Here is a 16,713-nt window from a genome sequence, read left to right as displayed (position 1 = left end):
TGGAATTGAATCATCAACTCCAACAAGACTGAATTTCTCCTTAGATATTGTTTTGTCCTCCTCACTAGAGTCAATGGCTGGCTTCATTAACTCAGCATAATATATTCAATGTTCATCTAGTTGTGGCATACAGCAGTGTATCTATCTTGACAAATCATATCCTGCTGCATGTAATTCCAGGTTTCATGTACTCATTCATAAGGTGGTGTACACTTCTTTCCTCCCACCCCTCACACCTTTATCTTTCATGAATGATGGTGCTATAACATTTGTAACCTAGTGTTCAAGTGGACATATGTTTTCATTTATCTTGGATAGATAGCTATGAGAATTGCTGGGTTACGTGGTAACTTTGTGGTTGTACCGTTTTACTTTCCCACCAGCAGTACATAAGGATTGCGGTTTCTCTGCATCCACTCCATCACTTGTTATTGCTCCTTCAGTTGTCGTATTAAACCATTTCAAGTCAGTAAACAAGTGCAGATAGAGGTCTTCTGACATCTCCCCCATTTGTAAGCTCTGGTCTGGCCTAGTGGTCCTGCACCTGAAAGGCATTCACTGAACATCTGTTCAAAACGAAGTTTTATTTGTATGTTGTTTTAGGTTTTAGAAAATGCTTTCACAAATTCTGAGGCTCACAGTAAGTAGGATGAGTGAAATATCTGATCCCTTGGCTCTAGAGCCACTCTTCTCTGAACAATTTAACACTGGATTTCTATATTTCTTCTAAACATCGTATTACTTTATGTTCAGAAAAGAATGCTAAAAAGTTTCAAAAAAATCTTAGTTTTAAAAAATACATCAGAAGCTGAAGGGACTGAGTGTATTTGACAGTTTGGAGACGATAACGATGGTCCTGAGATAGTTGGAACTGGAGAGAACAGTCTTTGGAATAGTGACAAGGGAAGTCACCAGACTCCCCACTTCAACAAGCAATTTCTTCATCTTTGAAGTAGAGCTAGTAGCTGAACATTTATAGGGATGGAAAATGTAGAGAATTTCAAAGACAACTGGAAATTAGGTGAGGAGTGATTATTTAGATTGTAGATTGCATTAACTGAGAAAAAGTTAACACCAGAAAGATGGGTAATTGAAAACTGACAATTTTCAACTGTCTTCCTTTTGCAACAGAAAATTTCAAGCATGTATGAAAATTAAGAAAATAATTAAGAAAATAGTATAATAAACCACCATCATGCCCATCAATAGAAAATAATCAACACATTGCCATTGTTACATGTTTGAGTTATAAAAAATGTTTGAATACATTAAGGATTTCTTTAAAATTGATTTATCCTCCAGCTTTATTGAAGTTTAATTGACAATAAAAAATTGTATATATTTAGATGTACAACTTGATGACTTGACATACATATACACTGAAATGCTCATCATACCAAGCCAATTAATGTATCTATCACTTCACATCTTAATCATTTAGATGTTTTTTTTCTCTTTTATGTTGAGAACCCCCAAGCTCTACTCTCTCAGCAAATGAAAGGACACAGTACTGTACTGTCAACTGTAGCCACATTGCTGTACACTATTTCTGCAGGACATATTCATCTTGCATAACTGAAGCTAAAAGTCATTATTAATAATACCATTTTAGCCAAGGTGCATGGGAAATTATCAAAGAATAATGATGTGATCTTGTTAAAACCTTTGGTCTTTTTTCATTTAGAACGAAAGGGAAGAAAAGCTGCTGAGCTGATAAGGCAGCCACAGAAATAATTTATCACTTATGAGTGAGGATCCAAGATTTTGTTCTCAGTCCTGGAGTCATTGATTCTTTCAGATGGCATACTCTTGGCACTTTTCACACACTGACCACCCACCAGTGGGACAATCATACTGGACTTGGATTTGAATCCAAATCAAGATTAATCACTTACTGATTCGAAGACCTTGGAGAAGTGCTGTGTTTGAGCCTCATTTTTCTTATCTGTGAAACAGATAACACTTCCTTGAATAGGGCATTGTTTGAGTTGAAAGTGAAGTAAGCTCCCCACAAATGCACACAACCTGTGTTCTATGACATATGTCACTGTTACATGTTTGAGTTATAAAAAATGTTTGAATACATTAAGGATTTCTTTAAAATTGATTTCTCCTCCAGCTTTATTGAGCTGAGCTCATGATGAAAGAAATCATAAGGCAATCTCTCTGTCCCAAATTCCCCTCGTAAGAGGGCAGCAAAAAGCTCACAAGAGTCCCCCCACAATGTAACCTGTGAGATGTAAGACATGTCACATGTTGTGGAGATCTCTAATGACAGCATGAATTCATCTTTTGAAATCATTTGAAGTTTTCTAATCTGTCATATTTCTCTAAATCTTGCAGCTCTATAACCATGATATATGCTAAACCCTGTTGTTGGCCATTGTCAAATTTTGATGCCTGGTTTGTATTGGCCAAACCAAGGTCTTGTGCCCATTGTACATTGAGGTGAAACAAACTGAAGAGTTGGAGTTCTGAGCAGAGAAAGGTTCATTGCAAGGGTCAAGCAAGGAGTACAGGATGTTCATGCTCAGAAGGCTGGAACTCCCCAGTGGATTTCAGGAGAGGGTTTTTAAAGGCAAGGTGAGGGAGAGAGTCCAGGGTACTTGATTAGCTCATGCACTATTCCGATTGATGTTGAGGAGCAGGGTAATGTAACAGAGGTTATCATCATAAATCCTTAGGTTCGAGTTTATCCTGGTCATCATGCAGTTAATTTCTTCCACCTGGTAGACTTTTTAGCATCTGCAAAACAACTCAGGAATGTGCACCAGACCCTGTTATAAAGATTTTGTGACTGCTGTATGGCAAATCTATTGGTGGAGTTTTTCTGATATTACATCTTCACATTCTTCCAATCATTCTTGAGCCAGCCTTTTGTGACTCAGAGGAGGCCTGGGAGACTGAAGCTTTTCAACAAACAAGAGACAGGCAGAGGGCAGGTGGTTGGAGTACAGTCTATCCCAGGAAGGTCCCTCAGGGTCCTGCTCCATTCCAGTTGGAGACCTTCCCACAGCGCCCTTGTTTGGTCCTGAGGGGGGCAGCATGCCCAGAGGGGAGGCTGCTGTGTCTCCTTCTGCCAGCTTTCTCCAGGTTTCCTCTGCAGCCCAGGGGGAGCCTCTGAGCAGCAGAGATGGGCGGGGCCTGAGCCTCCTGGCTCCACCTTCTGGGTGAGTGCCTGGACTCAGAGAAGGAACTTCCACAGAGTTTGCAGCCAGGTGTGCTCCAGGGAGCTGGGCTGGTTGTGCCCCACAGGCAGCCTGCCTGTCTGCCTTTATCAAAGAGCTGGTAGCTTTGCCTCCCACCTGCGTGGGGCTTCTAGACGCGTCTACCTGGGTGTCCCTTGGTCCTGTAGCCCCACACGTGGCACGCTGCATCCATCTTATGCCTGTGGCAGCAGCTGCACAGAGTGGGTGCCTCAAAGGGGGACCCTGGAGGCTTCTCAGTCCTAGGAGGTGGGACCTGGCGCACAAAGGGCCTCCACTCTCAGAAGCGGGTGTTCTCAGGATCCGGCCCAGTGAACCTGCGGAGCGGCCGGTCACCAGCATCCCCGCCAGCGCCTCCAGGAGCAGCAGGAGCCCCACCGCCTCTGAGCAGGGCGACCCCAGTCTGTGTCTACCTTGGCCAGCAAGATGCTGCCCGTGTCCCCGGAGGTGAAGACCAACCCGCTGCAGAAGGCGAACTTCTGCTCGCGCCTGTTTGTCTGGTGAGCATCCCATCTAAGCTGTGACAATCCCTGTGGGCACATGCCTGACACTGCTGGCTTCTGTTGGGGCCCAAGGGACAAGGGGAGGGTACGCGCCGGACCCCCAGGCAAGCAGCTTATGAAAAACTTTATCTAATCAGTGCCCTGCACCTTTGCCATATTCCAATAATGTCCCCACCTTTCCCCATGTTCCTTAGGTGAACATCTGAGTTCCAGCTGCCCTGGGCTCCCTCTATCCCCCGTCTATGACCATGTCTCTCTTTCTCTCCCTGCCTCTCTCCCTGTGTGGTTGACTGTTTGTCCTGATACCTTGTTGTGGCCAATTTCATGTGTGTACACAATTGTTTTTTATGAAATGAATGGGAACACCATTCTGGAACACCTTTTGCTTTTTCCTGGGACACACAGCCAGGAGCAGAGTGTCTGTTTGACCACAGCCCCAATCCCTACTGCAAATATCTCCACTGCCACCTTCGAGGATCAAACCCTGGGGATGGGGTCCCTGAAACCTGTGGGGTCTTATCCAGATCTCTAGCTCGGAGAAGCAGTGCATGGTCTTGATGTAGGTGGTCCTGCCCAGGAGTCATATGGTCCTGAAACCACTGAAGGATCCCTGAACTGGGAGGAAACACGATGAAAAACGCTGCAGAGTGCTGAAGTTCTTAAATGAAGTCTTCATCTGATAGCTGAGACTGCAGAAAGGCAGGCCTGAACCTTTGGACTTTAATCACACTTGGGTGATTACTAGATCTTTTATTTCTCGACGCTAACCCATTCATCTTTCCCACAAATTCTGATACTTCTTTATGGGACAGCCTAGGGGATCCCCAGGGGGATGGCAGCTCCTATGCTTGTTTTGTTGGTGGTGTTTTCAGTGTATGTGGCTACATCTCTTGGCTATCTGGTGGCCCTTAAGGAAAGAGGGTCCTAGAAGAAGGAATATGTGTGTGCTTGCTGCTGTGGCTCAGTTGCTTCAGTCATGTCTGACTCTGTGCAACCCCATAGATGGCAGCCCACCAGGCTCCTCTGTCCCTGGAATTCTCCAGGCAAGAATACAGGAGCGGGTTGCCAATTCCTTCTCCAATGCATGCATGCATGCTAAGTCACTTCAGTCATGTCTGACTCTGTGCAACCCTGTGGACAGCAGCCCACCAGGCTCCTCTATTCACGGGATTCTCTAGGCAAGAATACTGGAGTGGATTGCCATTTCCTTCTCCAGAATATGTGTGTTCAGTTCAGTTCAGTTCAGTTCAGTCACTCAGTCGTGTCTGACTCTTTGCGACCCCATGAATCACAGCACGCCAGGCCTCCCTATCCATCACCAACTCCCGGAGTTCACTCAAACTCATGTCCATCGAGTCGCTGATGCCATCCAGCCATCTCATTCTCTGTCGTCCCCGTCTCCTCCCGCCCCCAATCCTTCCCAGCATCAGAGTCTTTTCCAATGAGTCAACTCGTCGCATGAGGTGGCCAAAGTATTGCAGTTTCAGCTTTAGCATCACTCCTTCCAATGAACACCCAGGATTGATCTCCTTTAGGATGGACTGGTTGGATCTCCTTGGAGTCCAAGGGACTCTCAAGAGTCTTCTCCAGCACCACAGTTCAAAAGCATCAATTCTTCGGCGATCAGTAGTTACCATAAATAATATCAAAATAGACAAATGTCTCCTTAACTTCAGGTAGGGCAAGAAACTTTCAAAGCACATGCTGTTTGTTGATTATGAAAATGTCTGTGCATAGAAAGGGAAGGTGAAGCCTTTGATTTTGTTTGGCACTCATTTCCAGTTTTCCTGCTGGGGAGGAAGGAGCCTCTTAGTTCACACCTGGAGACACTGAAGCAGAGAGGTTGAGTAACCTGCCTACCATCACATAGCTAGTAAGCGGTGGAGTAGGATCTCAAGCCAGGCAGTCTGGTTCTGGAGTCTATGTTTCTTGTGTATGTAACTGCGGTGCTTGTCATGGAATTGGTTGCCTGGACTTGTGCCAGAATTCTAGCCCAGATTGAGACCCCTTATCATGACTGGGGAGGTTCTTTCTCCGCTCAGATTCCCACAACCAATAAGTAAATTGATGGCGAGACTGGTAGAGCACAAGCTTTGCTTAATGACCAAAGAATGGAGAAACAGAGAGTTAGTTTGCAAATCAACCTCTGAACCCAATTTGGGCTGAGACGCTGTGTATATAGGAGGGTTGAAGTAAGTGGAAGGGAATCAGGTTAAGAGAGGGAGGAATATTCATGGCTTATGCAAGAATAGGGTGTGATTTGGGCCTGAAATGAAGACAACGCTCCTTTTAGTCCTTGTATGAGCTCTTCACTTTGTTGTCATAGCCACTGTCAACTGTAGTGGTCCTGGTGGGTGTGTCATTTAGCATGCTAATATATTACAGTGAATGTGTAATGATGCTCTCTGTCTATTGGAGGTTAGGTCTTCTGCCATTTGGGTCCTGGCTAGTTCTAATCAGTTCTTAATTTTCTCTTTCCTTTTATGATTGAGTCAGAAACTCAGATAGGAGCAACTGGTTTCCATTTGAGAAAGGGGCAGGGATATAATTCTGGGGCAACAGCCTTTCCTTTTTACTGCTCCTTGTTCCTGGTGGACTGTAAAGGGGCAAAGGTTGGTCTTTTGATACCACTTCCTGCTGAGCATGGGCGTTGTCATATGTTGGGTTAGAGGATCAGAGTTTTTCCTGATTCAACCAAAATGAATCAGATTGTCACCAAGCTAGAGTCCCCGTTTCCCCTAGTCCTGGGTAAAGACCATCTGCAGCTTGATCGTCTCAGTTCTCCAAGAGATAGAAGCAATGAGACAATCGAGGAATCATGGACCAAAGAGCAAGAGAAGGAGAGTAACTGTAGCGGTTCTAAGAATGGCTTTAGAAGCCCAGGGAATCTGGGAATGCTTCTTTGGGATCCGTCACAAATTTGTTCAGTCAGGCCATTTTTGTTCTGAGTATTTAGCCAAGTGGCGTCTCGATTAAAAAATTTATTTTTTATTGGAGTATGGTTGATTTACAATGTTATGGTAGTTTCAGGAGTACAGCAAAGTCAGTCAATTATATCCACTTTTTTAAGAAGAATTTTTTCTTTGAAAAATAAAAGCTATTACAGAGTATTGAGTAGAGTTCCCTCTGCTATACAGTAGGTTCTTATTACGTATCTATTTTATATATGCTTCCCTGGTGACTCAGACGGTAGAGACTCCAGTTGCAATGCAGGAGACCTGGTTTAGATCCGAGGGTTAGGAAGATCCCCTGGAGAAGGACATGGCAACCCACTCTGATATTCTTGCTGGAGAATCCCATGGACAGAGGAGCTTAGTGGGCAACAGTTCATGGGGTCACAAAGAGTCAGACACGAATATAGTAGTTTGTATATGTCAGTCCCGGTGTCCCAATTTGTCCCTTCTTCCCTTACCCCCTGGCAACTGTAAGTTCGTTTTCTGAATCTGTAACTCTATTTCTGTGTGGTAGGTAAGTTCATTTGTACTGTTTTTTAAAGATTCCATGTATAAGTGATATCATATGATACGTGTCTCTGTCTGCAAGTGGCTTTCTCTGGCAGTTGGGATGCACTGTCTTCTATCTGACCGCTTATGTTAACATAAAAACAACAAGATATGGTTGCTGGGGCACATAATCCACCTTGATCAGCCGGCAGGTAATCAAGAGCTTTGTGGTGGTCAAGTGTCATGTGGGCCAGAGGGTCCAGTAAGATTTTATCGTTCTAAGGTTAGAACTGGTTTCTCTTTTTACCCAGGCAGTCTCTGACTGACTGTTTTTTTTTTATACTTCAGTTCAGTTCAGTTCAGTCGCTCAGTCATGTCTGACTTGTTATAAATTGTTTCTAGTTCCAGGTTCATCAGGGATTCTACAAGAGTGACAACTGCTATTACCAGCCCAGCTCCCCTCCTGACTAGATGAATGGCCCCCTTTGATTCACAGATGGTGTGAATGTAATTAAACTCTGAATGTAACCTTGATCTGGGTGTGAACCGCCTATAGCCCAGTGTCCTCTGGTAGTTTTCTTGGAGACAGATGATGGCCTAACTTGGGTGGCCCTTGCCATAGGGGCCTCGAGGAATAAACATCCCTCAGGGGCTCACACACTGTCTTTGGGTTTTCTTGAGTCACAGTTAGGCTCATGGTGGTGCCCTTCCATCCAGGGTACTGGCTGCATGGCCAGACCCCTCCATGTTTGGTGTGATCCTGTTCCCACAGCTGTTAAGCATGGTAACTATCTAGGGTCGGCCATGCCTGTAGGTGGAGGGCTCAGAGTGGACAGTTGGTTGGACCCCCAGGAAACAGGGATCTGACTAACATGTAGGCCTTTGCAGGGATGTGGTGGCAATGGGGGCAACCTTTCTCCTTGATGGAGGAATTTTAACCGTAGTTTGGTGATGCTGTCAGCTGTTAGTGGAGTTCCCTGAAAGTCTGGCAGGCTGTATTTATTCCCTGACTGAGGCTGATAGTGACAGATCCAACAGTCAGTAAATTCCAGCCCTTTTGGATGTTTGAATGTTACTTTTTAAAATAAATGAATCTGCCAGGGAGCGATACCAAGGAGGACCATAAGAAGAATCGACTGTGCATTTTAGTTGGGAAGGTGTTACTTTTCTTGAGTTTGTCTTCAGAAGGTTGGGGTCAGAAAGAGGCTCACATGAGTGTTCTGGCAGAGGGGAATCTTACAGGATTGTAAGGAGTTTAGGGTCCAGAGCCTGTTAGACTCAGGGTGTTGTGTCCATAAGATAATTCCCTGTAAAAATCCCTCTGTGTTGACAGCTGATCTAAGGAGATCTTGACCTCCTTCAAAGCAGGATTGAAACTGAATACTGGAGAGGGTTGCCATTTCCTTCTCCAGAGGATCTTCCCAACCTAGGGATTGAACCAGCATCCCTTACATCTCCTGCATTAGCAGATGGGTTCTTTACCACTAGCGCTACCTAGATATCCTTGAATCTGATATAGTTCAGAAGATTTAAGTCCTCAGTAATACAGGAACATATCTGCAGTCTTACCCATAATGGCCTTTCAGGTCTATTCTGCTTTCCTGAAACACTGTTACTTTATTTTCATTTCTAGATATATTTTTTCCTTAATAATTAAAGCAGATGTACAATGTATGTTCAGTAGGCCACAAACAGGCTGCTTTAATTAAGTTATACCATGTATAAGCCAGCATGACTTTGCTATACCTAGAATGTATGTGTGTTTGTAAGCACATGTCTAATTTCCCCCTGTATCTTTATGTATTTAAAATGTAGACTTTCTTTTAAACAATGTTCATGATTGTAGGTTTCATGATATAGAGATGTGTAATTTGGAGATATGTCACTCTCCTTTTAATGTTTAACAGGTGGCTAAACCCCTTGTTTAAAATTGGTCACAAACAGAAATTAGAACCAGATGACATGTACTCGGTGCTTCCGGAAGATCGTTCACAGCGCCTTGGAGAAGAGCTGCAAGGGTGAGCACAGACTGCACGGAGAAGGGAGGAAGCGTGAGAGTTTCCACGGGGGGCTAAAGGTCTGGGGGAGGCTTTGCCTTTCTCTGGGTTCTCCTGAGCCTCCTCCCCTGACACTGCACACGCACTCCCTCAGGCTGACCCCGGGCTCAGCCCACTTTGGAGGCTGGGGGAGCCTGTGTCCCTGTGCATCTGTGGACGTGGAGGGAGCCCGCAGCCACAGCCCTGGAGGCTGAGTTCTGTCCTGGAGGTGGGGTCCCTGGAGGAGGGTGTCTACCCTCCTGAGCTGCTCATGACCTGTGGGTCCAGCAAATCTTGGCAGGAACTTGTTTCCAGAATCTGGAAATTTTCCCTCAAGGCCTGTTTCTCTGGTGCTTCAGAGTCTGCATCACCCATCTTTCAGGAGCCCTGTGAGCAGTGAGCCAGCATCTATGGGGCCCAACAGAGCGCCCTGTAGTGAAGGCTCATCTCCCACTCCGCCCCTCCCCATTTTCCCTTTGGTGGACACGCTGTTCTTCACTGTGCTCTGTTTCTCATCGCAGGTACTGGGATCAGGAAGTTAAGAGAGCCCAGAAAGACAAACAGGAGCCTTCTTTAATGAAAGCAATCGTACAGTGTTACTGGAAATCGTATTTAATTTGGGGAATGTTTACATTTCTTGAGGTAAAAGATTTTTATACTGTGCGTTGCCTTTTGGTGTATGTATTTCAGTACTGAGGTGGATGGGATGGGTGTGAGAGAGTCCAGTAGTCTAAGATCTGAGGATAAAGCCTCACGGAAACATGACAGAGCTCAGAGGTTGTATTTATCTTTAGAATGGCAAGGACTGGACTCCAGGGGTTACTATTTTTCTTTTAACTGATTGAAGAGTGTTGTGGAAGGATGGTCTTGAAATAAAAGACATTTTATATTATGGTAGAAAGTTCCTGATGCTCAGTATAAACGCTGACTGATCTTTGACCAAAAGAAGATTCCAGCAGCCTCAGGCAATATGTGCCCTGTGATTTAGAGGAAGGTAATTTGGACCTGAGCCCAGAAAAACGTACATTTTATGGTGCTTTTGTTATAGTTTAACAAGGTAAAAATTGTTACCTTGACCAGGTCACATCTGATAAGTGCTTTTCTAAGAAGATACCGTTGCCGCACCTCTTCCAGGGGAACAGAACCCAGGGCCCTGCATCTGGACTGTAGCCGCCCAGAACTCTTAAGAGCGCACCTTTCCCCAGGCTGCCCCCTTCCCCGTGGGCTCGCACTGTGAGCCAAAGCCCCAGTGGGGAGGAGCTCCAGCTTCACCATGAATTCTGTGCACCCTCCATGCTGCTTTCTTTCCCTGGTTGTGGGGGTGGATTCCTGGTTGAAGGGGGAGTTCTGATAGCCTGGCATTGGCAGAGAGTGTAGGAGGGAATGTGCAGGCAAACCAGAGGCAGAAAGCTGTGAGGTCAGTGACCCCTGTGACCCTGAAGATCCTGGGTCAAGACCCCCCAGAGGACAGTCCACCTGGGGACGCAGCGCCGTCAGCCCTCTGTTCTGGCTGAGCCTGCTGGGGGTCTGCTGCAGACCCCCCTGGGTGGCTCGTGCTTGCCGTGGCCCCTTAGTGCTGCCTTAGGGACACAGGCAGCTTGTGAGTGTGTGAGAGCAGGAGGGATGGAAGATGCAGCTGCTGAGAGAGGGGTGTTTTAGGTGGAGAAGGTGGTGAGTTGTCCTCAGTCCATCGTGTTGGGGTGAGGTGGGTGGGCCATGTGGTTTACAGGTGGGTGGTGCAGCTCTTGCTTAAAGCCTGTGCTGTACTGAAGGGCACTGCGGGCAGTGGGCAGCTGGGTAGGTGAAGTCCACCCCACACAACTGGAGAGACAGAGAATCTGTCAGCTCACAGGTGACTGGATGGTCCTGGGGGATGGAGTTCTCACTGATGTCAGAAGAGGACTGGCCATTGTGCCAGAGGGTGGGACAGGTGTGTGGGGCAGAGTGCCACCTTTGAGAGGGCACTGACCTCCTAGGTACTGCAGTGCCTTGTGAAGGGCAGGGGTGGGAGAGGGAGCAGGAGCCCTTCAGGTGGCCTAGCCCTTCTTTGTCCCGTGTGCAGCTGTTCCAGGGATGGTATTTACACAGTCACAGTAAGTCTGTTTGAAATACACAGGCAGCAAGCTGGTGTGGCTTGTTTGTGCAGGGTTTCCTGACCTCACACAGCAGAGCTCTAATGAAGTTTGCTCATCAGGAAACCCTGGGGCCTCGGTGTATGCCTGTGACTCCTGCCAGGTGCCTGGTTGGATGAGTGGAATCCGGGTTTAATGTTGGATCATATAGGGAGCAGGTCTTTCCCTGCTGTCCCTGGCTCTCTAGTTTCTCTTTGGTACTGGATGCTAAAGAGCCTTAAAGTCAGGTGGGTTCAAAGCATAGCCCATGTGTCTGGGTTTGAACTGAGCTGCTGGTTTTTCTTGCTGTCCTGGGCTGTTAGCCCCTTGAGTGGGGTCGCTAAGCCTTGGTTGGATCCCATTCTCATATGAGTCCTGGGTCTTGGCTGTGGCAGCTCATGGGAGAAGCAGACATGGAGGGAGAGGCCGCAGGATCTGCGGTTCTTCCTGAGAGGGAATCCTCCCTCCTGTGGTGCTGGGTGTTTAGTTTTGGTAACTTGGATTTGTTGAGTGATTTTCCTTGATGGTGGAGGAGACCATGGAAGAAGGGGACCTTCAAGGGGTGACTAGAGAGAGAAAGTAGGTTGTGGGTGGAGTGGCTGTTTGTCAGGGTGGGTGGGTGTTGCCATTTCTTTGCCTTTTTCTTTGGGAAAGAAACTTTCCCTAAGTCTTACTCAGGGTGGACGGCTCAGTGCACCCTGGGTCAGCTGGTTTAGGTCTTGGGGAAGAGATGATTGGTAACATTTCTTCCAAACCACCAACTTCAGTGGATGGTGGATCAGGAACTATAGAAGACATGATTTTATAGCGTGGCCTCCACCATGTTTTTTACTCCAAGGAACATTCCGACTTCTAGAGTGTAGAGACATACTGAGGTGCTCCCAGGAGCTGAGAGCCTGCAGAGCTGCCAAACCTGGTTTCTTTGTGGTACTCCAGCCAAAGCTGGTTTCCATTCCCTGGATCTACGTGTGGCGTTTGGGGTAGAAAAGAGTGGATGTGTTTGTGCCAGTGTCCCAGTTCATAAGGATTCATGAAGAAGGTGATGAAAGCGTGTCTCCCATATGTGAACCACATTGACTTTCTATTGGGCTGGGACATTGAGAGGCCGGGGGCAGCGGCAGACTGCCAGCAGGCTGGTTCCTGTGGAAGCAGATTTCTTCCTCTTCTTCTGCCACCTTTTTCCTTATTCCTCTTAAGGCTCAGTTGGTTTTGAGCCTGCTTGTGATATTTATTGATTTTTTAAAAATATTTTACTAATTTATTTATTCAGCTGTACCAGGTGTTAGTTGAGGCATGTGGGATCTAGTTCCATGACCAGGGATTGAACCCAGGCCCCCTGCACTGGGAGTGTGGAGTCTTAGCCACTTATTGAGCATCCATGGTGTGCTAAGCACAATGTACTAAGGCTTTACTATGTTTGAATGGAAAATTTTGCCTTCAGGTTAAAACTGTTGCCTACTTGTCTTATAGGAAATAATAGATCTGCATAGTTTTCTTTTAAATTAGTCACGAATGCAGCCTTTTGTCAAAATGTATTTTAAACATGCTAATGATAAAAGTAAATCTTGTGTAAAGAAAAACTGACATTTCTAATTAAGACTTTTTTCTTTTCTTTTAGGAAGGCACCAGAGTAGTTCAACCCATATTTTTGGGGAAAATGGTTAGTTATGTTGAAAACTACGATCCCACTGATTCTGCCGCTTTGCACGAAGCCTACGGCTACGCGGCGGGGCTGAGCGCCTGCGTGCTCGTGTGGGCCATTCTGCACCACCTGTGCTTCTACCACATTCAGCGCGTGGGGATGAGGCTGAGAGTAGCCGTGTGCCATATGATCTACCGCAAGGTGAGTGTCGCTCGGAACCACGGTGTGTACCTCTCTTGAGGGATCAGGAACATTTGGGGAAAGTTCTCTGTAAGTTACACATTTTGTAACTGGGATCGTTTACACCTTCCTAGAGAAGCTTACTTTTGCATCAAGCCAAGTTTATTGTTGTTGAAGCAAACTTTACCAATAAATAATGAAAAGTTTTCTTTTGAGATCAAATGTGGGCTGTCCTTGACAACTTTTAGCCATAGGCTGTCACATAATAACCACTAAATTTGTACTGTAAAATATTAAATTAATATTGAAGAATAAGTATTAGAAGTATCAAGTTGATTTTCAATGTCTTCATGCCCAAATCCCATAGTGCCGTTTCTGGAAATTTTTTGTTGTCGTTCATTAATACCTTCAGTTACATCAAGTTTGTATTTAAAAGTGAACTTCAGAGATTGGATCAATAAAACTGTATCTAAGAGCAGAGAATATATTTGATAAAGGGAATGATTCTAATTTTAAAAGACCCATCTAATTATATTCAATATAATTATGTTTGCTAGAGAAAAATATAAAGAGAATTCATGCTAAATATAGACTCACTCCTTATATTTTAGATAATTTTTATTAATGGTATGAAAGAAAATAGGATATTTGAGATGAAACTTGAAATTTTACATTGTTTTATTAATTCTAGAGAGAATTTGTTGTTCTTCATTTAAGTTATTTTGATACAATATTTCCTTTTATTTTTAGTATGCATTGCAGTAGTTTTAATAAGAACTGATTTAATGTGTTCAGTGATTTTGTATTGGGGAATGCCATGAAATTATTCCATAATTTACCCTGGTCTAAACTAGTGTAAACAGAATAAGGCTCTCAGGTATCTTTACCAAGGTATTGCTACAGATATATCAGTGTCAAGAGCTGAAGGGCTCAATATAAACTTGATCCTGGATATGTCTTTGCCTTAGAATGTTTAAAAAAAATCCTTATTTGACTGTATTGTAACCTTGAAATTTTCAAAGAGAGTACAGCTTAAATGTTCTCACCACACATGTTAAATAGGATAACTATATTAGGTAGTGGATACTTTAAGTGGTTTTACTACAGTAATTATTTCCCAGTGTGTATTTATACCAAGGTATCATGTTGTAACCTTGAACATACTCAATTTTTATTAATAAATAAAGCCCTCATTGAAAGATAAAACCAAACAGCTTAAATTGAACATATTGCTTCTTTTACCTGGTTGCTGCTTATCTAGAACTTCTGCTTCTTCAGAATACTTTTTTCAGCAGAAAGTGAGATGTCTTCTCCTCATCTTTCCTTCAGCAGAGTCTTGTACTTTTCAAGATTGTGTGAAACTGGGGACCTGGCATCTCACTGTCTTGTCTGACAACAGCATCTGAGCTGCTTTCCTTCTGGGTGATGTGGCAATTGCAGCTGTGCCTGCATACTGCAGTCAGAGGTCTTCTCTGTCGTTTATCATCATCTTTGTTATTCTGTTTCATCTTTAACCATTTAGGAGATGTATACTCAGATTTCCCCACAAATTGGCTAAATGTCTGTCTTTCCAGGTCATACTTAACTCTCATAATGTGAAATTTTACCTGAACTGTGTTGTGAAACCTTAAGTTAGGTGTGAGGTGATGGTTTAGTCAAAGCTCACTCTTTGCTGCACAGGTGAGCCATTGTCTACCTGTGTTTCTTCCTCTTCCCACCACACTTTGGAATCTTGCCTTTGGGAAAAGTGATCTGACCTGGCACACTGGCTTATGTGAATGTAAATATCTCCCAAGAAGTTCATTAACTGCCTTGCTTTTACCTAAATGTTGGCCCTATATGAAGTCGGGAATTATGGGGATTATAACATAGACATCGGAGAAGGCAATGGCAAGCCACTCCAGTACTCTTGCCTAGAAAATCCCATGGATGGAGGAGCCTGGTAGGCTGCAGTCCATGGGGTCGCTAAGGGTCGGACACGACTGAGCGACTTCACTTTCACTTTTCACTTTCACACATTGGAGAAGGAAATGACAACCCACTCCAGTGTTCTTGCTTGGAGAATCCCAGGGATGGGGGAGCCTGGTGGGCTTCTGTCTATGGGGTCACACAGAGTCGGACACGACTGAAGTGACTTAGCAGCAGCAGCAGCAACATAGACATAACTTGAAATTCCAGAAACCTGGAAAAGACAAATTTCCTCATGCACAGCCTTGCATCTAGAGTGCTGCTGGGGTGCAGAAACAAGACACTTCTTTTCAGGTTACAGGCAGGCTGATTCTTTAGGGCTCAGCTGGTGCTGCCGAGCAGCTCTGAAAGGCCCCTCTGAACTTCTGTGGTTCATGCTCAGGCCCCACCTCCTGATCCCTGGTCCTGGGGAGGAATCAGATTGGGTATTAGCAATGAAGTGGCTGCTAAGCCTGTAGCCATAGTTTGTTCTGACCATGGATTCCAGGCTGGGGCAGGTCTCCAGGAAGTCTCTAAGGCTGCACATCTTCCACTCCTAAAATGGCCCATTCAGCATTTCGTGCTTTTTGCAGCTGAATTTTGAATGATTGTGAAGGAGGTATCGCATATAAAAATGACTTGCCATTTATTGATTAATACATTTCCATAGCCTTGGTAAAATTACCTTTGGCTTTTGATCATTGTTTTTTTTGTTGTGGTGGTGGTAAAATACACCCAGCGTAAAGTTTACCATTTTCACTACATTTAAGTACAGCATTTAGTGACATTAGGTACACTCACATTGTTGTGTAGCCATCACCATTATTCACCTCTGGAACTTTTTCTTTTTCCCAAACTGAACCTCTGCCTCCATTAAACACTAACTCCCCAGCCCCTCTCCCCACACCCAGCACCATTCTACTTCTTTAGTACTTCATGTAAGTGGAATCATACAGTGTTTGTCATTTTGTGTTGGCTTATGTTCTGTAGCACAATGTCTTCAAGGTTCATCCATGTTGTGGCAGGTCAGAATTTAATTCCTTTTTAAGGCTCAATAATATTCCATTATGGATCTATACAACATTCTGTGTGTTTGCTCATCTGTCAATGGACAGTTGTTTCCACCTTTTAGCTACTGTGAGCATTGCTGCTGTGAGTATGAGTGTACGGATTGTCTGTCCAAGTTTGTGTTTTTAGTTTTCTTGAGTATATCCTTAGTAGTGTGATTGCTGTATTGTATGCTCATGTCATGTTTAATTTTTGAGGAACTTCCATGTTCTCTTCCATTGTGGTTGTATCATTTTACATTCTCACTTGATCATTGTTTTCTTCTTTAACTTGAGGAGTAAAGGAAAGTTTCTTATTAAGTTTGACATTTTGTTTGGATCAGTGGCTCCAGTGGGTGGTCTGCTGAAGCAGCTCCTGGTGTCTTTTCAGCTTCCTCAGATCTCTAGGGCATTTTTCTTACTAAATAAAGGGATTGAGCCACACGGGTTGTGTTTTTTGTAAAATCAGCAGACTGGCATCAAGACCACAGTTTCCTCATAGGAACAGTGTTTTGAACATTATACTTGCTCATTTCAGAGTGAGGAAACTAAGCCCACAGTGTTTAAATATTGTCACCCACAGAATGAATGATTGAATC

General features: G+C 44.6%; 1 protein-coding gene across 1 annotated transcript in view; it reads left to right on the top strand.

Annotated features, from left to right (window-relative positions):
• The first annotated feature begins 3,632 nt into the window (after nt 1-3,632).
• LOC129544166 (ATP-binding cassette sub-family C member 4-like) overlaps nt 3,633-16,713 on the top strand; it is a 153,864-nt gene continuing 140,783 nt past the window's right edge. The window contains 4 exon segments of the mRNA XM_088842846.1: nt 3,633-3,706; nt 9,060-9,170; nt 9,710-9,830; nt 12,918-13,142. Of these exon segments, the coding sequence (XP_088698972.1) occupies nt 3,633-3,706; nt 9,060-9,170; nt 9,710-9,830; nt 12,918-13,142 (531 nt within the window).

Source organism: Moschus berezovskii, chromosome 13, assembly GCF_049115385.1.
Source record: "Moschus berezovskii isolate FMDL1 chromosome 13, NW_MosBer_1.0, whole genome shotgun sequence".
Taxonomy (NCBI): domain Eukaryota; kingdom Metazoa; phylum Chordata; class Mammalia; order Artiodactyla; family Moschidae; genus Moschus; species Moschus berezovskii.
This window is presented reverse-complemented; position numbering and strand designations above follow the sequence as displayed.